This window comes from Bubalus bubalis, chromosome 16 (assembly GCF_019923935.1).
Source record: "Bubalus bubalis isolate 160015118507 breed Murrah chromosome 16, NDDB_SH_1, whole genome shotgun sequence".
NCBI lineage: Eukaryota > Metazoa > Chordata > Mammalia > Artiodactyla > Bovidae > Bubalus > Bubalus bubalis.
In genome coordinates, this window is record NC_059172.1 from 27,565,428 (window position 1) to 27,584,386 (window position 18,959).

Consider the following 18,959-nt stretch of genomic DNA (forward strand, 5'->3'; position numbering starts at 1 on the left):
GTGAAAGTGTAAAAAAAAGAAAGAAAATGCTTCTACGTGACAAGATCAAGCTCCTCTCCCATCTTTGCTAACACAAAGCACTATTAGGATCAACGTGGTACTCCGTCTGCACTACCATATGAGGAAATGCCTTGATGATGACAGTGAGTTTATTGGAAGACAAAGAGTCAAAACTTTTCAAGAGTGGGGAAGGGCCCAAAGAAAAGGAAACCATTGCCTTGGAGAACTAAAGAACGTGTAATCCCCTCTTCCCATACACACTCAACAAATCCCAGCGTCAAATTTAGAAAACAAACAGGATTAAATTAACATGCATATTATAGGAAAAATACCATCTCACATGAAAATTTATTGAGTGAAAAAGATTCTGTTTTATCGCATTCTACAACAGATTGTGCTAAGAGTCATTTTGGAAGAATATGCAGCATTCAGAAGTTGTATCTCCTCATGCAGTCACTCAGGCACATTTTATCTCAAAGTGCGTGCACGGACTCAGACAACTGTAAACAATTTCAGCTATAACCTAGAGCGATTTTCCACACACTGTACAATGAAAATGCTACAGCCTGGCGCAACTTGTCAAGGCTGAGAGCATGCACATACATGTATATATTAGTTATCTGCTTGAAAAGACAACAATTTAGAATAAGAAAATATATAAGCAGCATTCATGTAATACAGAATTCCTGAGAATAGTGTGTTATATAAATCTTTGAGAAATAATTTGTATTCATACGAAAACCATGATATAAAATATTTCTCTCAACTAAAACTGAGTTGTCTAAAACTGATATACCGTGAGGGGCTGTCAATATTTTGCTGTCAACAATGATGAAGATATAACTAGATTCTACTGCACTGGTTCACAAAAGGAGAATTTCAGATAATTTTTTTCATTGTTTCTCTATTTTTCCATCGATTTCAAAAATATCAGAGAAGGCATTTCCTAAATCAATGTATCATAATTTTTATTAAAAATACCTTTTTCTTTTCATTTATTCCTGCTAGGTAATCAATATGATTTTATATGGTTATATAAAAATAACTCAGAAAGAGACAAATTCTCAAGGGCTATCTGTATTCTTTACTATAAGGCAAATGGCTTTGCCTTGTGTCCCTAATTGTAAAAGGACATAAATGTCAGGTTCATTTATGTCTTCAATAGGCATAGAGAGTATTTATCCTCAGGCATGTGTATATATTTAACAAACAAAGAAAAGGAAATGCAGATGCTACAAAATGGAAGTATTTAAAGTTTCTTTGTGAAGTTAGTACAATTAGTTACTGTGAATAGGCAGGTGGCAGAAACAAAACCTCTCTGGAATCTGAGGAAGATTCTGGAATCTGAATGGAAGAATTCCTTGAGACAAGGGGATGGGAGGGACATTTAGAGTCTGAAGTTCTTCCTCTTGCTCAGAATCAGAGGGCAGGTAGGGAAGTAAGTATTTTTGACAAAAATCAACCAACCACTGTGATTTATTTATCTCTGGAGAGAAAGAAGGAAAACTAAAATAAAACAAAACAAAAAACACTTCATTGTTAAAATTTTTTAAATAGTGAAGAGAAACTTTATGATTTTTCTTGCTAGAGAAACCCTTGCATATATACAAAGTAGTTTTATTTCCACTGGTCTTTATACATTTTGGAAATAACTGTACCTTTAAACGGCACACAAAAAAAATCACATATGTGTATGAATGCATGATTACATACGAGCTTCTCTAGTGGCTCAGTGGTAAAGAGTCTGCCTGTCAATGTACGAGATTTGGGTTCGATCCCTGGGTCGGGAAGATCCCATGGGTAAGGAAATGGCAAACCCTCCAATATTCTTGTCTGGAGAATCCCATGGACAGAGGAGCCTGGCAGGCTGCAGTCTATGGGGTCTCAAAAAAATGGGCATGACTTAGCAACCAGCACCACGATTATGCATGCCTCATCCCATTCCCAGAAGAAGAAAATTGAGATTAGCTTTGTTTTGCAATTAAAAGTGTCTTGATTTCTACTATATATTTTCTTAATTCAACTCTTCTCTTTCTTCCCATCCTACCCCCATAGTTTATGCCTCCACCAGACTTTATTTGAATGCTTCCTCAACATCAGTCTGTGAACATTCATGCTCACAGAGTTCAGAGAAACAGCAACTCCACAACAAGCAAAAACGATGTCTTTCACAATTAATTTGAGTTTCTTTCTAGTGAGTTTTCAAAAATAAACCAAATCAATCTACCAAAGAAATAACAGAAAACTCCCTTCAGTGATGAAGAGAAAGTAAAACTCAAAAAAATGTGTTCTTTTACAAATAATATAAATTTATATTCATGCATTGTTTTCATCAGCTCACGAGCAAGAGTGCACGTTGTTGGAAAAGCTTACATGTTGCAAAGCATCTGGCTTCTGTTTTCCTGAATAAACAAGCTACAATGGAATATTGTGTAACTGGTCTCAGAGCTGCATGAATTGTATTAATAACTTGTGTTCCATATTGCAAGGTGCAAAGGTACAAGGAAAATCAATATATTTACAGCATTTCAAGTTATTCTGTGAGAACTGCAATAAATCAGGGAGGTGGAAATTAAATATACTATAAAACAGCCTTCCACAGTAAAATACGGATTCATTATCTTCTAAATGATATGAGAATGAGCATCCATATTTTATAACAATATGACTCCATTGGCCTTTAGTAAAGGAGAAAAAAAGGCAGTGAAAGTGAATCTGCTAGTGATAAAACAGATTTGAATGCAGCCAATGCAATAGAGTATTATTTCAATGAATGGTATTCTTTTTGGAGTCTTAGATTTTTGGTTTGACTACTGAAGTTGTGCAACTCTTCAACTGCATAGTCAGTGAAAAACAACATGAATTTCCTGTGATACAGATCCAAAAATCCCAGCAAGAAACAAAGGAAATTCTTATAAAATAATAACTTGAAGGGACATGGAGTTCTGGCAGCAAAGGCAATAACTGATTTGTCATTTCTTGGTAAGTAGCTCAACTCAACCTAAGGTTCCAAAGTCAGATTAGTGTGCACATGAGGACCACATGATACTTTAAGTCATGCCTGACTTGTGAACATTTACAAGGAAATCTGTCATTAGAAACCTCGTCATCACACTTCCTAGTATACTGTGTTGATGGAAGGTGGAGATTTCCAAACACACAACTCCCTGAGGCTGGTTCTGAGAATTAGACCCTGGCTTCCTGCAATGTCAATCTAACCATTTTTTAAGGTCATGAGCCATTTTTCTTCTTCCCTAGACGACTGGATATTTCAAATCCAGAGATGGCTGTGATGTATTTCCAAGTATCATATTATACATGTGGTTTGCCAGGTATGCCTTCCTCTTAGATTCCACCTAGAATTATAATTTGCCATCATGTCCACTAATGGTATTGCCCCCACTGGGCAACGGATCCACTAAGGCCATTCATGATGAACAGGGTGACCACTTTTTCTCCGCTGCTGTTGCAAGTGTTCTAGTTCAGCCTCGTACATCATTTCTTGGACTAAGTACTTCTCCCGTCTTATTCGGTCATATAGGTTCTTTGGTACATCCGGAATCAGGTATGCGATGAAAGACTTGATCCCAAAAACAAGGTGCTGAAAGTTTAAGAGGAGAAAGTACATTTTCAACGATTCTGAAATGCTAATTATAAAACAAAATAGTCATGAACAATGCTGTGTTTGCCTTACAATCAAGCATCAGAACTCGGTATGTACCATCTAGAATATTTTGGGAATATTTTGGAGATATCCCAAAACTATATTGGGGATACATTTATTGCCTTCCATCTAATAAGTATTACAACAAAAACGTGTTGATGCCACCTTACAAACACTGAATGAATCTGACATACACACCCATAAAACCCTTATATACTATGCAATACTGCTATGATATGCATTGTCATACATGGATAAGAAAGACCATACGCAGGGAAAATTCCTTCATTATAAGATGTTATAACACACAGTGTATGAACCATACAGAATACAGTGAAGCTGTGAAGCTGAATGTGGACTCAGACCCCAGTATATACATTTTTCAGAATATCTACTCTATTAAAATCATATATTATTATAACTGCTCTAAAATAACTTATCTTTATCAACATTTATTCTATGATAAAATATATTATACTAAAATAAACTGATAAAAGTATTGCATTAAAAAAAGCAGGAACAAAAATCAAAAGGTAATATGCTTGTGATTAAAAGTACAGATGCTGAATGAAATTGCATGTGTTTGAATCTCACTCCAACACTCTTAGCTGTGTAACCTTATGCAAATCACTTATGTTCTCTATGTCTCAGCTCTAAAATGATGCTAATATTGGTATCTTTTAAAGTTGGTATAAGAATTAAAAGAGCAAATATATGTGAAAAGTTCAAAGGGGTACCTGGTACAGTATAAGCACTGCTTAAATAGTACCTTCAACTATTATAAATGAATCTTTTTTCTTTTCCCATGAATAATAGGTCTTTTAATTTCTCATTAAAAAAAATCTGATTGATGGAGTTAGGATGATCTGTAGAAAAGAACCCATTCACTAATTTAAATTGTAACAAATATTTCTAAATTTTACTTCTGTGCTCTTGAGTCACATTGATTAAAAAAAAAATCTGATAGAGTTAGGATGATCTGTAGAAAAGAACCCATTCACTTGAAGGACTTAGGACTTAATCTCTATGTGGAAAGGAAAAAGGTACTGTTAACTAGGCTTGCTGTACGTGTCCAGGGAAATAGCACTACATAGTAAATCATAGAAATGCAAGTCATACTTTCCCATAGATAAGCAGATCAAGAGTTTCCTTCCCGACCAAATACTTGATATTCACAGAATAGCCAGCAATGTGACTCAAGAGCACAGAAGTAAAAATTAGAAACATTTGTTACAATTTAAATTAGTAAGCAGGAATATGCTCCAAGTCCTATGTGGTTCAGTCACTCCGTCATGTCTGACTCTTTGTGACTCAGGACTGCAGCATGCTAGGCTTCCCTGTCCTTTACCATTTCCTGGAGCTTGCTCAGACTCATGTCCATTGAGCTGGTGATGCCATCCAACCATCTCATCCTCCGCTGCCCCTTCTTCTGTTGCCCTCAGTCTTTCCCATCATCAGGATCTTTTCCAGTGAGTCAGCTCTTCACTTCTCAAAAAGCCAAAGTACTGGAGCTTCAGCTTCAGCATCAGTCCTTCCAATGAATATTCAGGGTTAATTCCCTTTAGGATTGACTGGTTTGATCTCCTTGCAGTCCAAGTGACTTTCAAGAGTCTTATCCAGCACCACAGTTTGAAAGCATCAATTCTTTGGCACTCAGGCTTCTTTATGGTCCAAATCTCATCTGTAAATGACTACTGGAAAAACCATAGCTTTCACTATACGGACCTTTGCCTGCAAAGCGATGTCTCTGATTTTTAATACGCTGTCTAGGTTTGTCATAGCTTTTCTTCCAAAGAGGAAGCGTCTTAATTTCATGGCTGCAGTCACCATCTCCAGTGATTTTGGAGCCCCCCAAAATACAATCTGTCACTGTTTCCACATGAAGTGATGGGATCGGATGCCATGATCTCCAAGTCGTATACAATGGTAATAAGTGAACCTACAAACTGATTCTCAGAAATTGATATGAAAGGGTGGCTTAATACTAAAAAGGAAATCTTCTTTAAGTTAGATTTTAATACCCATTTATCAAGGCACTCTCACAACCAGTAACAAATGACAATTTTCTTAAAGTGATAGAGTTTATCTTGAAAAACCTACAGCAAATTATATACTTTAAAAAACCAGAAGTGTTTCCATTGAAGATGGAAACAAGACATGGTTGTTCACACTGCTGCTATTCAACATCCTATTGGTTTCCAGCTATACAGTAAGGCAAACAAAAGCAATGAAACTGTGGAATTCAAGATGCAAAACTGTTGTTATTTACAACTGGTGTTATCATTTGAAAAGAAAATTCACCAGATTTACCAGACAGAATACTAGAACTTAAATAAGGAAGTATGATCATCTTAAAAATATTATTGGTATTCCAGCAAAAATCAAGCAAATCATGTAAGGGAGGTTTAGAGTACTCATAACAGCAATAAAAAATATCTATAAATTTTCTAGAAATTAAAAGGGAAAAATAAGCAAAAGAATATTTACAAATCTATTAAAGGAATAGAACGATTTGAATAAATTCCACGTTCGTTAATGAAACAACAGAGATTTTGTAAATAAGTCAAAATTTGATTTCTACAAATGTAATTCTAACCAAGGTCTTTGCTCAATATTTGAAGGAACCTGAAAAACAGTTTAGATGAATGATTAATAATTCCAAATAGCTATGATAATTGTTTAAATTAAGAGAAAATGTGGCAGGAATGGAAGGTCACTTGCTTTATCGGATATGAAATATTTAAATATTGCATTTATATAGTGCAATAGTGATCCAGTTACTAAAGACAGAGTGATAACTCAAAATACTGAGGTCAGAGATATACCCGTGACAATATAGGAACTTGAAATATAACAGAGATGGTTTTACAAGTCAGTGGGTAGATAATAGATTATTCAGTAAATCACAGTGCAAAAATTATTTTACTATATGGAGAATAAAAAAATAACTTTTTCTTTCAGACTCTATAAGAACTCCAGGTATCTTAAAGACATGTGATAGGTAAAACTATAGAGTTAATAGTAAAAATGTAGTAGAATACCTTTTTGAATTGGAGATAAGGAAAATGTCCTAACTAAGCTATGCAGAATAAGCACACACCATGAAAGGTAAACAATTATGGGCTTGACTACATCAGAATTGAATAGTATCTGTTTACAGGTAAGACTAATAGGTTGTGGACAAAAAATGACATCTGCTATGTATATAACTGGTGAAGATTAATATATAAAATAGATATGCTATGCTATGCTAAGTCGCTTCAGTTGTGTCCGACTCTGTGCGACCCCATAGACGGCAGCCCACCAGGCTCCCCCGTCCCTGGGATTCTCCAGGCAAGAACACTGGAGTGGGTTGCTATTTCCTTCTCCAGTGCATGAAAGTGAAAAGTGAAAGTGAAGTCGCTCCGTCGTGTCCGACTCTTAGTGACCCCATGGACTGCAGCCCACCAGGCTCCTCTGTCCATGGGATAAAATAGATAAGGAAATCATAAAATTTAGTAACAAATACACTGGAAACACAATCCAAAATGGATCAAAGTTATAATACACTTACCAAAAAAGGAAGCCTAAATGGCTTTCTGGTACTAAAAGTGATGGTCAGTGCCATTAGTAAACAGGTTATAAAAAAAAAATTAAAGCAAAATATTACCTTACTCTTGTACAACTGCAAAATATTAGAAATCAGATACTATGAAAATCTGGTGAAAATCCAGGAGAATTTTGAAGAGGACTCTGTCGGTATTATTATACATGGAACCAAGTTCGCATATAAACTAACAATTCCACACCCGAGTAAAATACTCCTTAAAAACCCTTAATGTGTTTACAAGATAACATGTCCTATAGTCTTAATAACAGACACATTGAGGTAGAGAATTATTGTAGGTCTAAGTACCTATCTTAAGGAGCATATGGTATTTAATTTTGATTAAATATCATAAGTAAACAAAATAAATTACAGATCTCATGGATAGATGTCTCTCTAGATCTGAAAAAGTACAATGGCAAGAGATAAAATGAATTATTACCTAATACCATTGAATTAATTCTGAAAAATAGTACTTAAAGTAATACCACACACACACACACATATATATATTTATAAACAAACATATATTCAAATAAAGATGTGGAGCATCTTCCACAGAAGAAGACAGAGTGGGTGCTTATGGAGGGAGTGGGTAGCAGGGAATGAAAAGAGAACAAAAAAAGAGGGAATCATTGGTGTCATGGATCCATGATGGAAGGTTGTTGGTAACTGAGGCATTTAATTAAGTTCTTCACTGTATCAGGCTGGCTGTATTTTAAGCAAGGCAATGATATTGTAGCTTCTCTAAATTTCTTAACAGGACTACAATCTAGTATTTACTGTATCACTCTGATCATCAAAATCTGTGCAATTTTTATAAAAGTGTTCTCAGGCATAAATTACTGAATTATTTGTATGCTTATACAAATACACATGGAGGAGGAAATGGCAACCCACTCCAGTATTCTTGCCTAGAGAATCCCATTGACGGAGGAGCCTGATGGGCCACAGTCCACGGGGTTGCAAAGAGTCAGACACAACTGAGAGACTTCACTTTCACTTTCACAAATACATATGATTAACTATAATTAGAGTTGATTGTTCAGAAGATAATCTCTCCATCCGATGAACAAATTTGGGTTCTTTTGTTAGATTAGGAAAATCATTCTTTCCTTTTTAAATTTGTTTACTATGGTGCTCATAACTAAGTTGAAGTACAGTTGATTTATAATGCTGTGTTAGCTTCAGGTATAAAGCAAAGTGACTGACATATATATACATATACATCTATTTTTTCAGATTCTCTTACCTTATAGGTTATTATAAAATATTGAATATAGTTTTCTAAGCTATATAGTAGGTCATTTTTTGTCATCTATTTGATATATAGTAATCAGTTCAGTTCAGTTGCTCAGTCGTGTCTGATTCTTTGCAACTCCATGAATTGCAGCACGCCAGGCCTCCCTGTCCATCACCAACTCCCGGAGTTCACTCAAACTCATGTCCATCGAGTTGGTGATGCCATCCAGCCATCTCATCCTCTGTCGTCCCCTTCTCCTCCTGCCCCCAACCCCTCCCAGCATCAGAGTCTTTTCCAATAAGTCAACTCTTCACATGAGGTGGCCAAAGTACTGGAGTTTCAGCTTTAGCATCATTCCTTCCAAAGAACACCCAGGACCGATCTCCTTTAGAATGGACTGGTTGGATCTCCTTGCAGTCCAAGGGATTCTCAAGAGTCTTCTCCAACACCACAGTTCAAAAGCATCAATTCTTTGGCACTCAGCTTTCCTCACAGTCCAACTCTCACATCCATACATGACCACAGGAAAAACCATAGCCTTGACTAGACGGACCTTTGTTGGCAAAGTAATGTCTCTGCGTTTCAATATGCTATCTAGGCTGGTCATAACTTCTTCCAAGGAGTAAGCATCTTTTAATTTCATGGCTGCAGTCACCATCTGCAGTGATTTTGGAGCCCAAAAAGATAAAGTCTGACACAGTTTCCACTGTTTCCCCATCTATTTGCCATGAAGTGATGGGACCAGATGCCATGATCTTAGTTTTCTGAATGTTGAGCTTTAAGCCAATTTTTTCACTCTCCTCTTTCACTTTCATTAAGAGGCTCTTTAGTTCCTTTTCACTTTCTGCCATAAGGGTGGTATCATCTGCATATCTAAGGTTATTGATATTTCTCCCAGCAATCTTGATTCCAGCTTGTGCTTCTTCCAGCCCAGCGTTTTTCATGATGTACTCTACATAGAAGTTAAATAAGCAGGGTGACAATATACAGCCTTGACGTACTCCTTTTCCTATTTGGAACCAGTCTGTTGTTCCATGTCCAGTTCTAACTGTTGCTTCCTGACCTGCATATAGGTTTCTCAAGAGGCAGGTCAGGTGGTCTGGTATTCCCTATTCTTTCAGAATTTTCCAGTTTGTTGTGATCCACACAGTCAAAGGCTTTGGCATAGTCAATAAAGCAGAACTAGATGTTTTTCTGGAACTCTCTTGCTTTTTCAATGATCCAGCGGATGTTGGCAATTTGATCTCTGGTTCCTCTGCCTTTTCTAAAACAAGCTTGAACATCTGGAAGTTCACAGTTCACGTATATACGTATATGTTAATCCCAAACTCCTAATTTATCCCCCTCTTTCTCCTTTAGTAACCATACATTTGTCTTCTATGTCTGTGAGTTTGTTTCTGTTTTATAAATAAATTTATTTGTGTCACTTTTTTACATTCCACAAATAAGTGGAATATATTTGTCGTTCTCTGTCTGGCTTACTTCACTAAGTGTGATAATATGTAGGTCCACCGTGGACCTAGAGATTATCCTAGTTTTCTGATATAAATACTCTTTAACTTACATTATTCAGCCCTTGCTTTTTTTGTACTTGTCACCATGGTTTCATTGTATTTAAATCTTTTACAGGTACATAGTCAGCTCCAGTTTTGGAAGTCAGTGAGAAACTGAGTTCAAAAAGACAGTTAATGTATCAGTTGGAAAAGTGTTTATCTACAGTAATTTTATCAGCCTGTGACTAACCTCAAACACAATAATGAAGGCCAGTCTAGCAGCGAGGATATGCCAGTATTGGAGGGTGAATTCATAGGGTTTGGAACTCCAAGGAGGACCTCTGTAGTCTCGGTACCTAAAATCCACAAAAACAGAGTTTGGAGATTAGAGATCAAGATGTGAAGATCCCAAATGTTCTTTATTTGCCAAAACTTCAAAATGACAATTTCAATGTTCCCATTAACATGTTGAATGGAGGAGATGGAATGGTGAAAGCAAAAAGAAAAGACAGCTATAATTTTTAAGTACCTGCAATACCCAGATTTTCCTATGCCAAGTTCACTCAGGTCAAAGAAGGATAGGCTATTGTTGACATATCCTGTTAAACAACTGAAAAGAAAAGAAAGCATCATGTGACTCAGATTCATAAATTTCTAATCCAACTCCTTCATTACAAATGATGGGATTTAATAAGTGCTGTTATGCCATTCATTCTATTTATAAACTCTGAGCAACTCAGCTCTCTGATTCTATTCCCTGACTCACTATACCTGTGATTATAACTTAATGAGACTGACTCTTGCCTGCGATTTCCCTGCAATAGTTTCTGTCTTGCCCTATCACCTGACTTATATTTTATTAAATGTTCACTATGCAGTGGGTGGATTTCCCTGGTGGCCCAGACGGTAAAGCATCTGTCTGCAAAGCAGGAGACCCGGGTTCGATCCCTGGGTTGGGAAGATCCCCTGGAGAAGGAAATGGCAGCCCACTCCAGTATTCTTGCCTGGAAAATCCCATGGACGGCGGAGCCTGGTAGGCTACCGTTCATGGAGTCGCAATGAATCGGACACAACTGAGCGACTTCACTTTCACTTTCTTTCATGCAGTGGGCATTGTGGTTATTTCATATGCATTGAAATTGCATAAATATACTTTTATAAATATACATATATATACATGTTACAGTATTTGGATAATTATAATCAAGCAGCCAGTTGATAAAAATGCTTATTTGTGATTTATTAACTTTTTCAATTTATATATTGAGGACCTAAAATTTGTTAGAACATTCTAGATACTTGGTATTCAACAGTAAACAATATAGGCAAAATTCCCTACCCTGATGGTTCAGTATTAAATTGTAATCAGGGTCAAATTTTACAATAACTTTAGAAGCTTATTATTTCCACCATGTGGATTAAAAAAACTAATATTTACAGAAACGAAATGGCTTTCTTTAGTACTATAATTCTCAAAATTTCTGGTTTCAGATACCCTCTACATTTAAAATAGGCATTGAGGATCTCAAGAAGCTATTTGCATAAGAGCAACCAGGTAGAATTAGTGGTAAAGAACCCGTCTGCCAATGCAGAAAATGATAAGAGACACTGTTTCGATCCCTGGGTTGGGAAGATCCCCTAGAGGAGGGCATAGCAACCAACTCCAGTATTCTTCCCTGGAGAATCCCACGGACAGCAGAGCCTGGCAGGCTACAGCCCATGGGGTTGCAGAGCTGGACACGATTGAAGTGACTTAGCATGCAAGCATGCGTATCAATTGATATTTACCACATTAGAAATTGAAAGAGAAATTTAGAACATATTATGTTAACTCGTTGTAAATAACTATCAAATCCATTCAAATAATATACAAACACATTTGAAAAATATATGTTCCAAAAGAAAAAATTGGAGTGAGAGATGACACAGATTTACATGTTTGCAAAATACCTTAATATCTGCCTTAATAGAAGACAGCTAAGATTGAAAGCAAGAAGAGAAGGGGACAACAGAAGATGAGATGGTTGGATGCCATCACTGACTCAATGGACATGAGTTTGAACAGGATCCAGGAGATGGTGAAGGACAGGAAAGCTTGGCGTGCTGCAGTCCATGGGGTCGCAAGGAGTCAGACACGACTGAGCGACTGAACAACAAGATACTCAGGTGTGCTCCATCGTGTCCAACTCTTTCGACCCGATGGACTGTAGTCCACCAGGCTCCTCTGTCTGTGGGATTTCCCAGGCAAGAATTCTGGAGTGGGTTGCCATTTTCTCCTCCAGTGGATCTTCCTGACTCAGGGATTGAATCCAAGTCTCTTGGGTCTCCTGCATTGGCAGGTGGATTCTTTACCACTTGAGTCATCTTGGGATACCTGCATTAAATCTGTTGCAATGTGTTGTTTTTGTTGAAGGTCAAGTAGAAAATCTGGCCTCATACCAATTAACTAGTTGGAAAAAGACTATTTTAATATTTCAGATAAAGGTCAGTATTTTTCTTTGGTATTCCACCAAAGCCCTACCTATGGTAATTTCTCAAATTTTTGTTGCAAAGTGGAATCTTAAAGTTTCAATGAACTTTCACATAAACTGTTTCATAGCAGGTCTATCTTGTACTCTGAATTCATCATTTATCCAAGCATGATTCTGTGATATCAAATAGGGGCCATTTGGAGAATATCTTTTCCCTAAATCAGGGGTCCCCAACCTCTGGCCATAGACTGGTACCTGTCAGATCGGCAGTAGCACTAGATTGGAAATAAAGTGCACAATAAATGTGATGCACTTGAATCACCCCAAACCATCCCTCCTCTCCCAGGTCTTGAAAAACTGTCTTCCACAAAACTGGCCCCTGGTGCCAAAAAGTTTGGGGACCGCTGCTTATGCGGATATCCCATATGTTGATTTATTTTTTACTGAAGACCATGAAAAAGCACAATTGTTAATATCACCACTGATTTTTATCAGAAAAAATAAATACTGGGAAACTCTCAAGCCCCACAAACATTCTTGATTATTTTCCTTAAAATGACAAGCTAGTTTTGTGCATTTTATAAAAGAGTGTTTGCTAAATACCCAAGTCGGAATACTCATAGTTTGTTTGGTAATTGTTCTTTGTCTGGCAATTGTTGAAAAAAATGTTGGTTTGGTATGCAGCTCCAGCAATCACACAGGTGCTCTTCTGTGACACTCCCATCACACTTCAGGATATAGCACACGTGCTTCATGCACACTTCGTGTTTTGTCAGATAGAATATTGAGAAGACATTTATTCAAGGGTAGAGACTTGATACAATTAATAATTATTACTGCTTCATCCAAGATATTTTGAAATGTCTTGTTGTTCAGTTGCTAAGTCGTGTCCAGCTCTTTGCGACCCCAAGCACGGCAGCACGCCAGGCATCCCTGTCTTTCCCTACCTCCTGGAGTTTGCTCAAACTCACATCCATTGCATCGGTAATGGTATTCAACCATCTGAAATTTCATACTGGCATCTTAAAAATGGCGACTGTAGTGAGAAATACAATCATTACTAGTAGTTTTTGGTGCCACTGCTTTGAGTGATGCAAAGCCATCAAAAAATTTTATCCACCAGTGCTTTTGTACCATCTGTGCGGACTTCAATGTGGTAAAAAAGCAAATAGTATCTTAGTATTATTATGAAAATAGTATTGACCTCATGAACACTGAAGAAGACATGCAAGCCACAGATTGAGAACCTGCCTGGAACACAGCGTTCTTAGAGCTTGGATTTGAGTGCCCGTTTATCTTATTCTAAACCTCCAAATATTAATTATAGGGTCCCACTGACTTCTCTCCCCTCCCTGTCCATCCTAGACCTCATAATTTATCATTTAAGCTGATCTCTTGCCAATATTCTCCTCTCCACTGACACCTTGTCCTTTCGCCCTCTTGCTCTGGAAATTTCCAATCTGAATGACGGTACTCCAATTTAGCTGCTAAGCATATCCAGAGAAAATTAAATACAGGTAGCCCTTGAGAATGTGTGGTTTCAGCCTCACATCAGCCCACCACATGTCTCCTTGAAATGATTCTGCATCCCTAGTCACTGCTTATGGAGAAGGGCTCATATGCTGACTAAGTGACAAGTCAGGACTGGAATGTAAGACAGCTGGTGCCCAGCCAATCTCACTCTCACCTGCCACTAGGTGGCGGTAAAGACACTAACAAATAATGCCTGTGAGGAAGAGGGGTGCGGATTGTGCTCCGTATTTCAAATCTTTGAAGTTTGCTTCTAGACCATTTTGAATTAAGAAAAAAGGGACTTTGTGATTTTTCACTACTAATATTAAAATCTTTTTTTTTTTTAGTGTTTTGTGTTTTACAGTTCATAAAATATTACCTTAGACATCATTTCTGAAACAAAGGTCCAGATTGATGATGTGCCTTTTAGTAAGAAGCAAAGTTAACACTTAAGTCTAGGGAGTTTGACTTCAAGTCAAAAATCTCTTGACAAGACTCTAAAATATAAAATAAAATCTCATGTCTTTATTACCTCTCTTTGAAAAATTGAGATGTTTGTTTTTGTTCAGAAAGGCACTGCAATGTTCTGAGACAAATTAGTTAGTTCATCAGCAGAACCAAGAGCTGATGTCTTCCTAACCAGGACTCGCCCTGTTGGGGCACAAGTCCTGTATCTAGATAAGATGCAAGCCCAGAGCTGCTCCTGAAGGGAGGAGAGGCAGCTTCTCCTAGCACTACTAATCACTTATCACTACTTTTACGCCTAAAGCTACCCTCTAGCTAAAAACTCCAGTTTCTCTCTGTCGCCAAGTGCAGCACTCCCTTTCATTCTTCCTTAACACACATTTTCAAGAAGGAAAGATCTGGAAAGTCCATGTCCCCTAAGGCAATGGTTCCATTAATAAAATGAGAAATTTTGTTCCCCAGTGACTATTTTGTGATGATTGGAGACATCTGTGGTTGTCACAACTTGGGGAGCAGGGAGGTTGCTTTTGGTATCCACTGGGTAGAGGCCATGGGTGCTGCTAAACATCGTAAGATGCACAGGATGTCCCCTCCTCCTCAAAAACAGAATTATCTGCTCTGCAGTATCAATAGTGCAGAGGTCGAGAAACCCTGGAAGTGTTGATTTAAATTTTAACGAAAAGGAAAAAGGAGGCAGGTCTAGGGTATCCTTTTCTGCATCCTTAAAATCTCTAGCAGTAAATTCCTTTAGAAAAATCTCTTATATAGCTGACAGTTTCTTTACATTCTGCATCTCCTCACAACCTAGTTTAATTCCCTTCAGTAACCGATTAACTATTATGGGCCTCAATTTCCTGATAGGTCAGTTGGTAAAGAATCCACCTGCAATGCAAGAGACCCCGATTCAATTCCTCAGTTGGGCAGATCAGCTGGAGAAGGGATGGGCTCCCCATGCCAGTATTCTTGGGCTTCCCTTGTGGTTCAGAGGGTAAAGAATCTGCCTGAAATGTGGGAGACCTGGGTTTGATCCCTGGGTTGGGAAGATCCCCTGGAGAAGGAAACAGCTACCCATTCCAGTATTCTGGCCTGGAGAATTCCATGGACTGTATAGTCCATGGGGTTGCAAAGAGTCGGACAGACTAGACAACTTTCATATCACTTCACTTCATAGACAGAAAATTACTGGATGATTTTTAAGGTCTCTCCTGGTTTTAAATCTGACTTCTAAATACATTATAACGTTTTTACCATTTTAATGCCAGTGATGAATTTACACAGAAAGTCATAGAGAAACTCTAAAATTATTTTCTGTAAAACACTGTTGTGCTTTTTATCCCAGTTGATTTCATCTAATAAATATAGAAACACAATGATCAGAAACATTACCCTTCATGGTCACAGAACAAAACTGCCCAGTAAGTTCTGTTTAGTGACAAACATAAAATGTGTAAAGTTCAACCTTACCTTTCACTATATTCAAAATGAGTTGCACAGGGGCCATATTTGTATTCATAGACAAAACGTGGGATGTAATCAGATGTTATAGCAATTACAAACGCATTAGTGATCACAGCCAATATACCAATTCCTTCAAGAATTCCATACCAGATACCTAGTAGGAGAAAGATAAAAGACAGCGAATAAAAAGAAAAAAAAGAAAATCCTTTAGTTCTCCAACCTTTAACTTGGAAAAGATGTTTCAGTTATGCTGGAACCAAGTATTGTGAAAGTGTTAGTTGCTCAGTTGTCTCTGACTCTTTGGGACCCACCCCGTAGACTATAGCCCACCAGGTTCCTCTGTGCATGGAATTCTCCAGGCAAGAATACTGGAGTGGGTAGCCATCTCTTCTCCAGAGGATCTTCCTGACCCAGGGATTGAACCCAGGTCTCCCACACTGCAGACAGATCTTTACTGTCTGAGTCACCAGAGAAGCCAATGTTGGATCCAAGCTCTGTCCATTATTTACTTTCTAAGGATGGTATATATCTCACTACAGATATTACAGCTACTGAATACTTTCTATAGAGAGGAGGAAGATCCCATCTACAGAGATTTGAAAATTAGAAGATTGTTGGAATTGGTTTTTGTTTTTAACAATGAGATATGGCATAGCTGCTTAAGATTCTTCAAAGCTTATATATAGAACTTGATTAGTACTAAAACCAATAAAAGTATAGTAGTAATTCATTGTGTGAACCCCAAAATATCTGCATTCACTATGAATTTTGCCTTTATCTTTGTCAAAAACATTTTTAATGTAAAAATATGAAAGAGTAAAACTAGTTTAGTGACAAGATCCGAAAATCACTGGTTTCTTAAGAAGTAGAAAATGTCAACCAATCTGGCATCACATAGATACACAAAACAGCCTTTGAAATTGTATATCGTATCAACAGACTATTGATTTTGGTCAAAATTGATGTTTCAAATAGGGTTAAAATTAACTTTAAAAAACAATGATATGAAAAAAATAAGTCCTAGAAAGGCATATATGACATCCTTTACAGTTATAAACAAGTTTATGAAATAGGAATGCTCAGTAAGAACTTACTCTCAGCCAAGAGTTATAAATAAAATTACTCTCATTTTATTCTTTCGTTAATGAAAACAGTTTTGTTATGGTTGGAAGGGAGCCCCAGCAATAGAAACACATATGGTGCTAAGTAAGATCAAGCCACCACTTGGCCTTAGCAATGCAAAAACCCATGTAGTTCCTGAATCTTACCTATGTCGGTTGCTCGGGCTGGCAAAGGCCTCCGCCACTGGGTGACAAATTTGTATGCATCCAGCCTGATTTCGATGATATTGTTTAACAAAGCCAAAAGAGGGGCCAGAGGAAAAGCTGCAACGAAGATGGTAGTAAAACCAAACTGCAAAACTGTAAAGGCAGAGAGTTAGAAAATTAGTAATATAAACAGTCTCATTTACTGAGTGTCTTCTTTGCGTCATATTAGGCATCTTTACATAGATTGCCTTTAATCCTTTCAACACCCTATAAAGTAAGTATGCTTATCCTATTTTACAGTTGAGAAAACTTGAAGCTCATAGGTGTTAGTTAATCTGGCTAAAGGGTAGATAGCTAAAAAAAGCTTAAAATCTGAATTCAAACTCAGGTCTCAATAGACTGTAAAAGGCTCTATGACTGTTTCATCTCTATGTGATACATCAAGAAGGAAGAAAAATGTCAGAGAACTTGAAGAAAAATGCTCAGTCCTAGAAGAGAAGCAAGAGACCTAATCTTGTCTTCTGTTTTTCTGGATGAGAAAAATGAGGGCCAGAGAACAAAACCAAACATTAAAACAACACACCAACATGCAGCGATCTTAACAGTCAATCCTTATTTTCATAATATAAATAAGTTTCTTGAAGAATCCCAGACTCAGACGGATCTGTGCAAAGATTTACTGTGAGAAAGAATTACTGCTTTATTTGGGTGGGATGATACATTTCTTAACGTAGGAATGAGTTTTGCTTTATTTTGTTCCTTTAAAATATTTGTTCAAAAGGTAGATACTTTCATTTTGCTCAAATGTTATGGTTGACAGGGCAATACGCATAAGCCTTCCAAGAGCACTGCCTTATTATCTTCTCCAGCTCTGCTGAGACAAAGGTGTAGATGTGTTTTAGAAAGCTTGGAGTTGGAAAGGAGAGAGATGGTTTTCTCTCTGGAATCAGAGTCTGAGTGAAGTAGAAAAAAGTATCAAGAAGGTCAAATAGCTTTGCAGAAGGTTCCATACCCATTTCTAAGTACTCATCCATCAGTCCGTGAATATTCATGGGCTGCAGATTCCAGTCATTTTCCCACTGAGGGATGGAAGCATCTTGAATTCCCCGCTTGATTTTATGTCGTGACCACCAGTTCTGGATCAATCTACATTATGAGCAGACAAAGGACTTTTGAGCTCTTATTTAAGCAACTGGTAAACAATTTACAATGCATTAAGAAAAGTGAAACATTCACTACTTTGAAACTGTATTGGGAATCGGGGGTCTTTGTATGGCCTCAACTTTGTTTTTACAAAGTTATTTATTCATTTATTTTTGGTTGTGCTGCATTTTCGTCGCTGCGTGTGGGCTTTCTCTAGTTGTGGCAGGTGGGGCTATTCTCTTGTTGCAGTGGGTGGGCTTTTCATTGCTGTAACTTCTCTTTCATCAGAGCACAGGCTCTAGGGCACACGAGCTTCAGTAGTTGTGACACACAGGCTCAGTAGCTGTGGTGCTTGGGCTTGGTTGCCCCACAGCATGAGGAATCTTCCTGGAGCAGGGATCAAACCCATGTCCCTCGCTTGGCAGCAGGATTCTTAACCACTGGAACAAAGGACCCCTAGACTTCCTAGCCCCTGTAAACATCTACATATTTCTCAGAGTTGATCCTCCTATGCACTGGTGCTTCCTGACATTGTTTAGACAGAGTCTCATTTCTATGATTCTATGATCCCATCTATATAAATATTTAAACTCCTATGCTGCCTGTAATTGTATCTGAGCCCTTCCTGCCAAATCGTCTGGGCTGTGTTCTCTGAA

General features: G+C 37.5%; 1 protein-coding gene across 4 annotated transcripts in view; it reads right to left on the reverse strand.

Moving 5' to 3' along the window:
- Positions 1–317: 317 nt before the first annotated feature.
- Positions 318–18,959, reverse strand: part of ANO3 (anoctamin 3) — a 452,499-nt gene continuing 433,857 nt past the window's right edge. For all 4 annotated transcript variants that reach the window (XM_025266342.3, XM_025266344.3, XM_025266346.3 and 1 more), the window contains 6 exons: positions 18,173–18,306; positions 17,161–17,313; positions 15,899–16,046; positions 10,516–10,596; positions 10,237–10,342; positions 318–3,601 (listed from right to left, as the gene is read on the reverse strand). In XM_025266342.3, the coding sequence (XP_025122127.1) occupies positions 3,419–3,601; positions 10,237–10,342; positions 10,516–10,596; positions 15,899–16,046; positions 17,161–17,313; positions 18,173–18,306 (805 nt within the window). In that variant the 3' untranslated portion in view covers positions 318–3,418. The remainder of the gene's footprint in view (positions 3,602–10,236; positions 10,343–10,515; positions 10,597–15,898; positions 16,047–17,160; positions 17,314–18,172; positions 18,307–18,959) is intronic.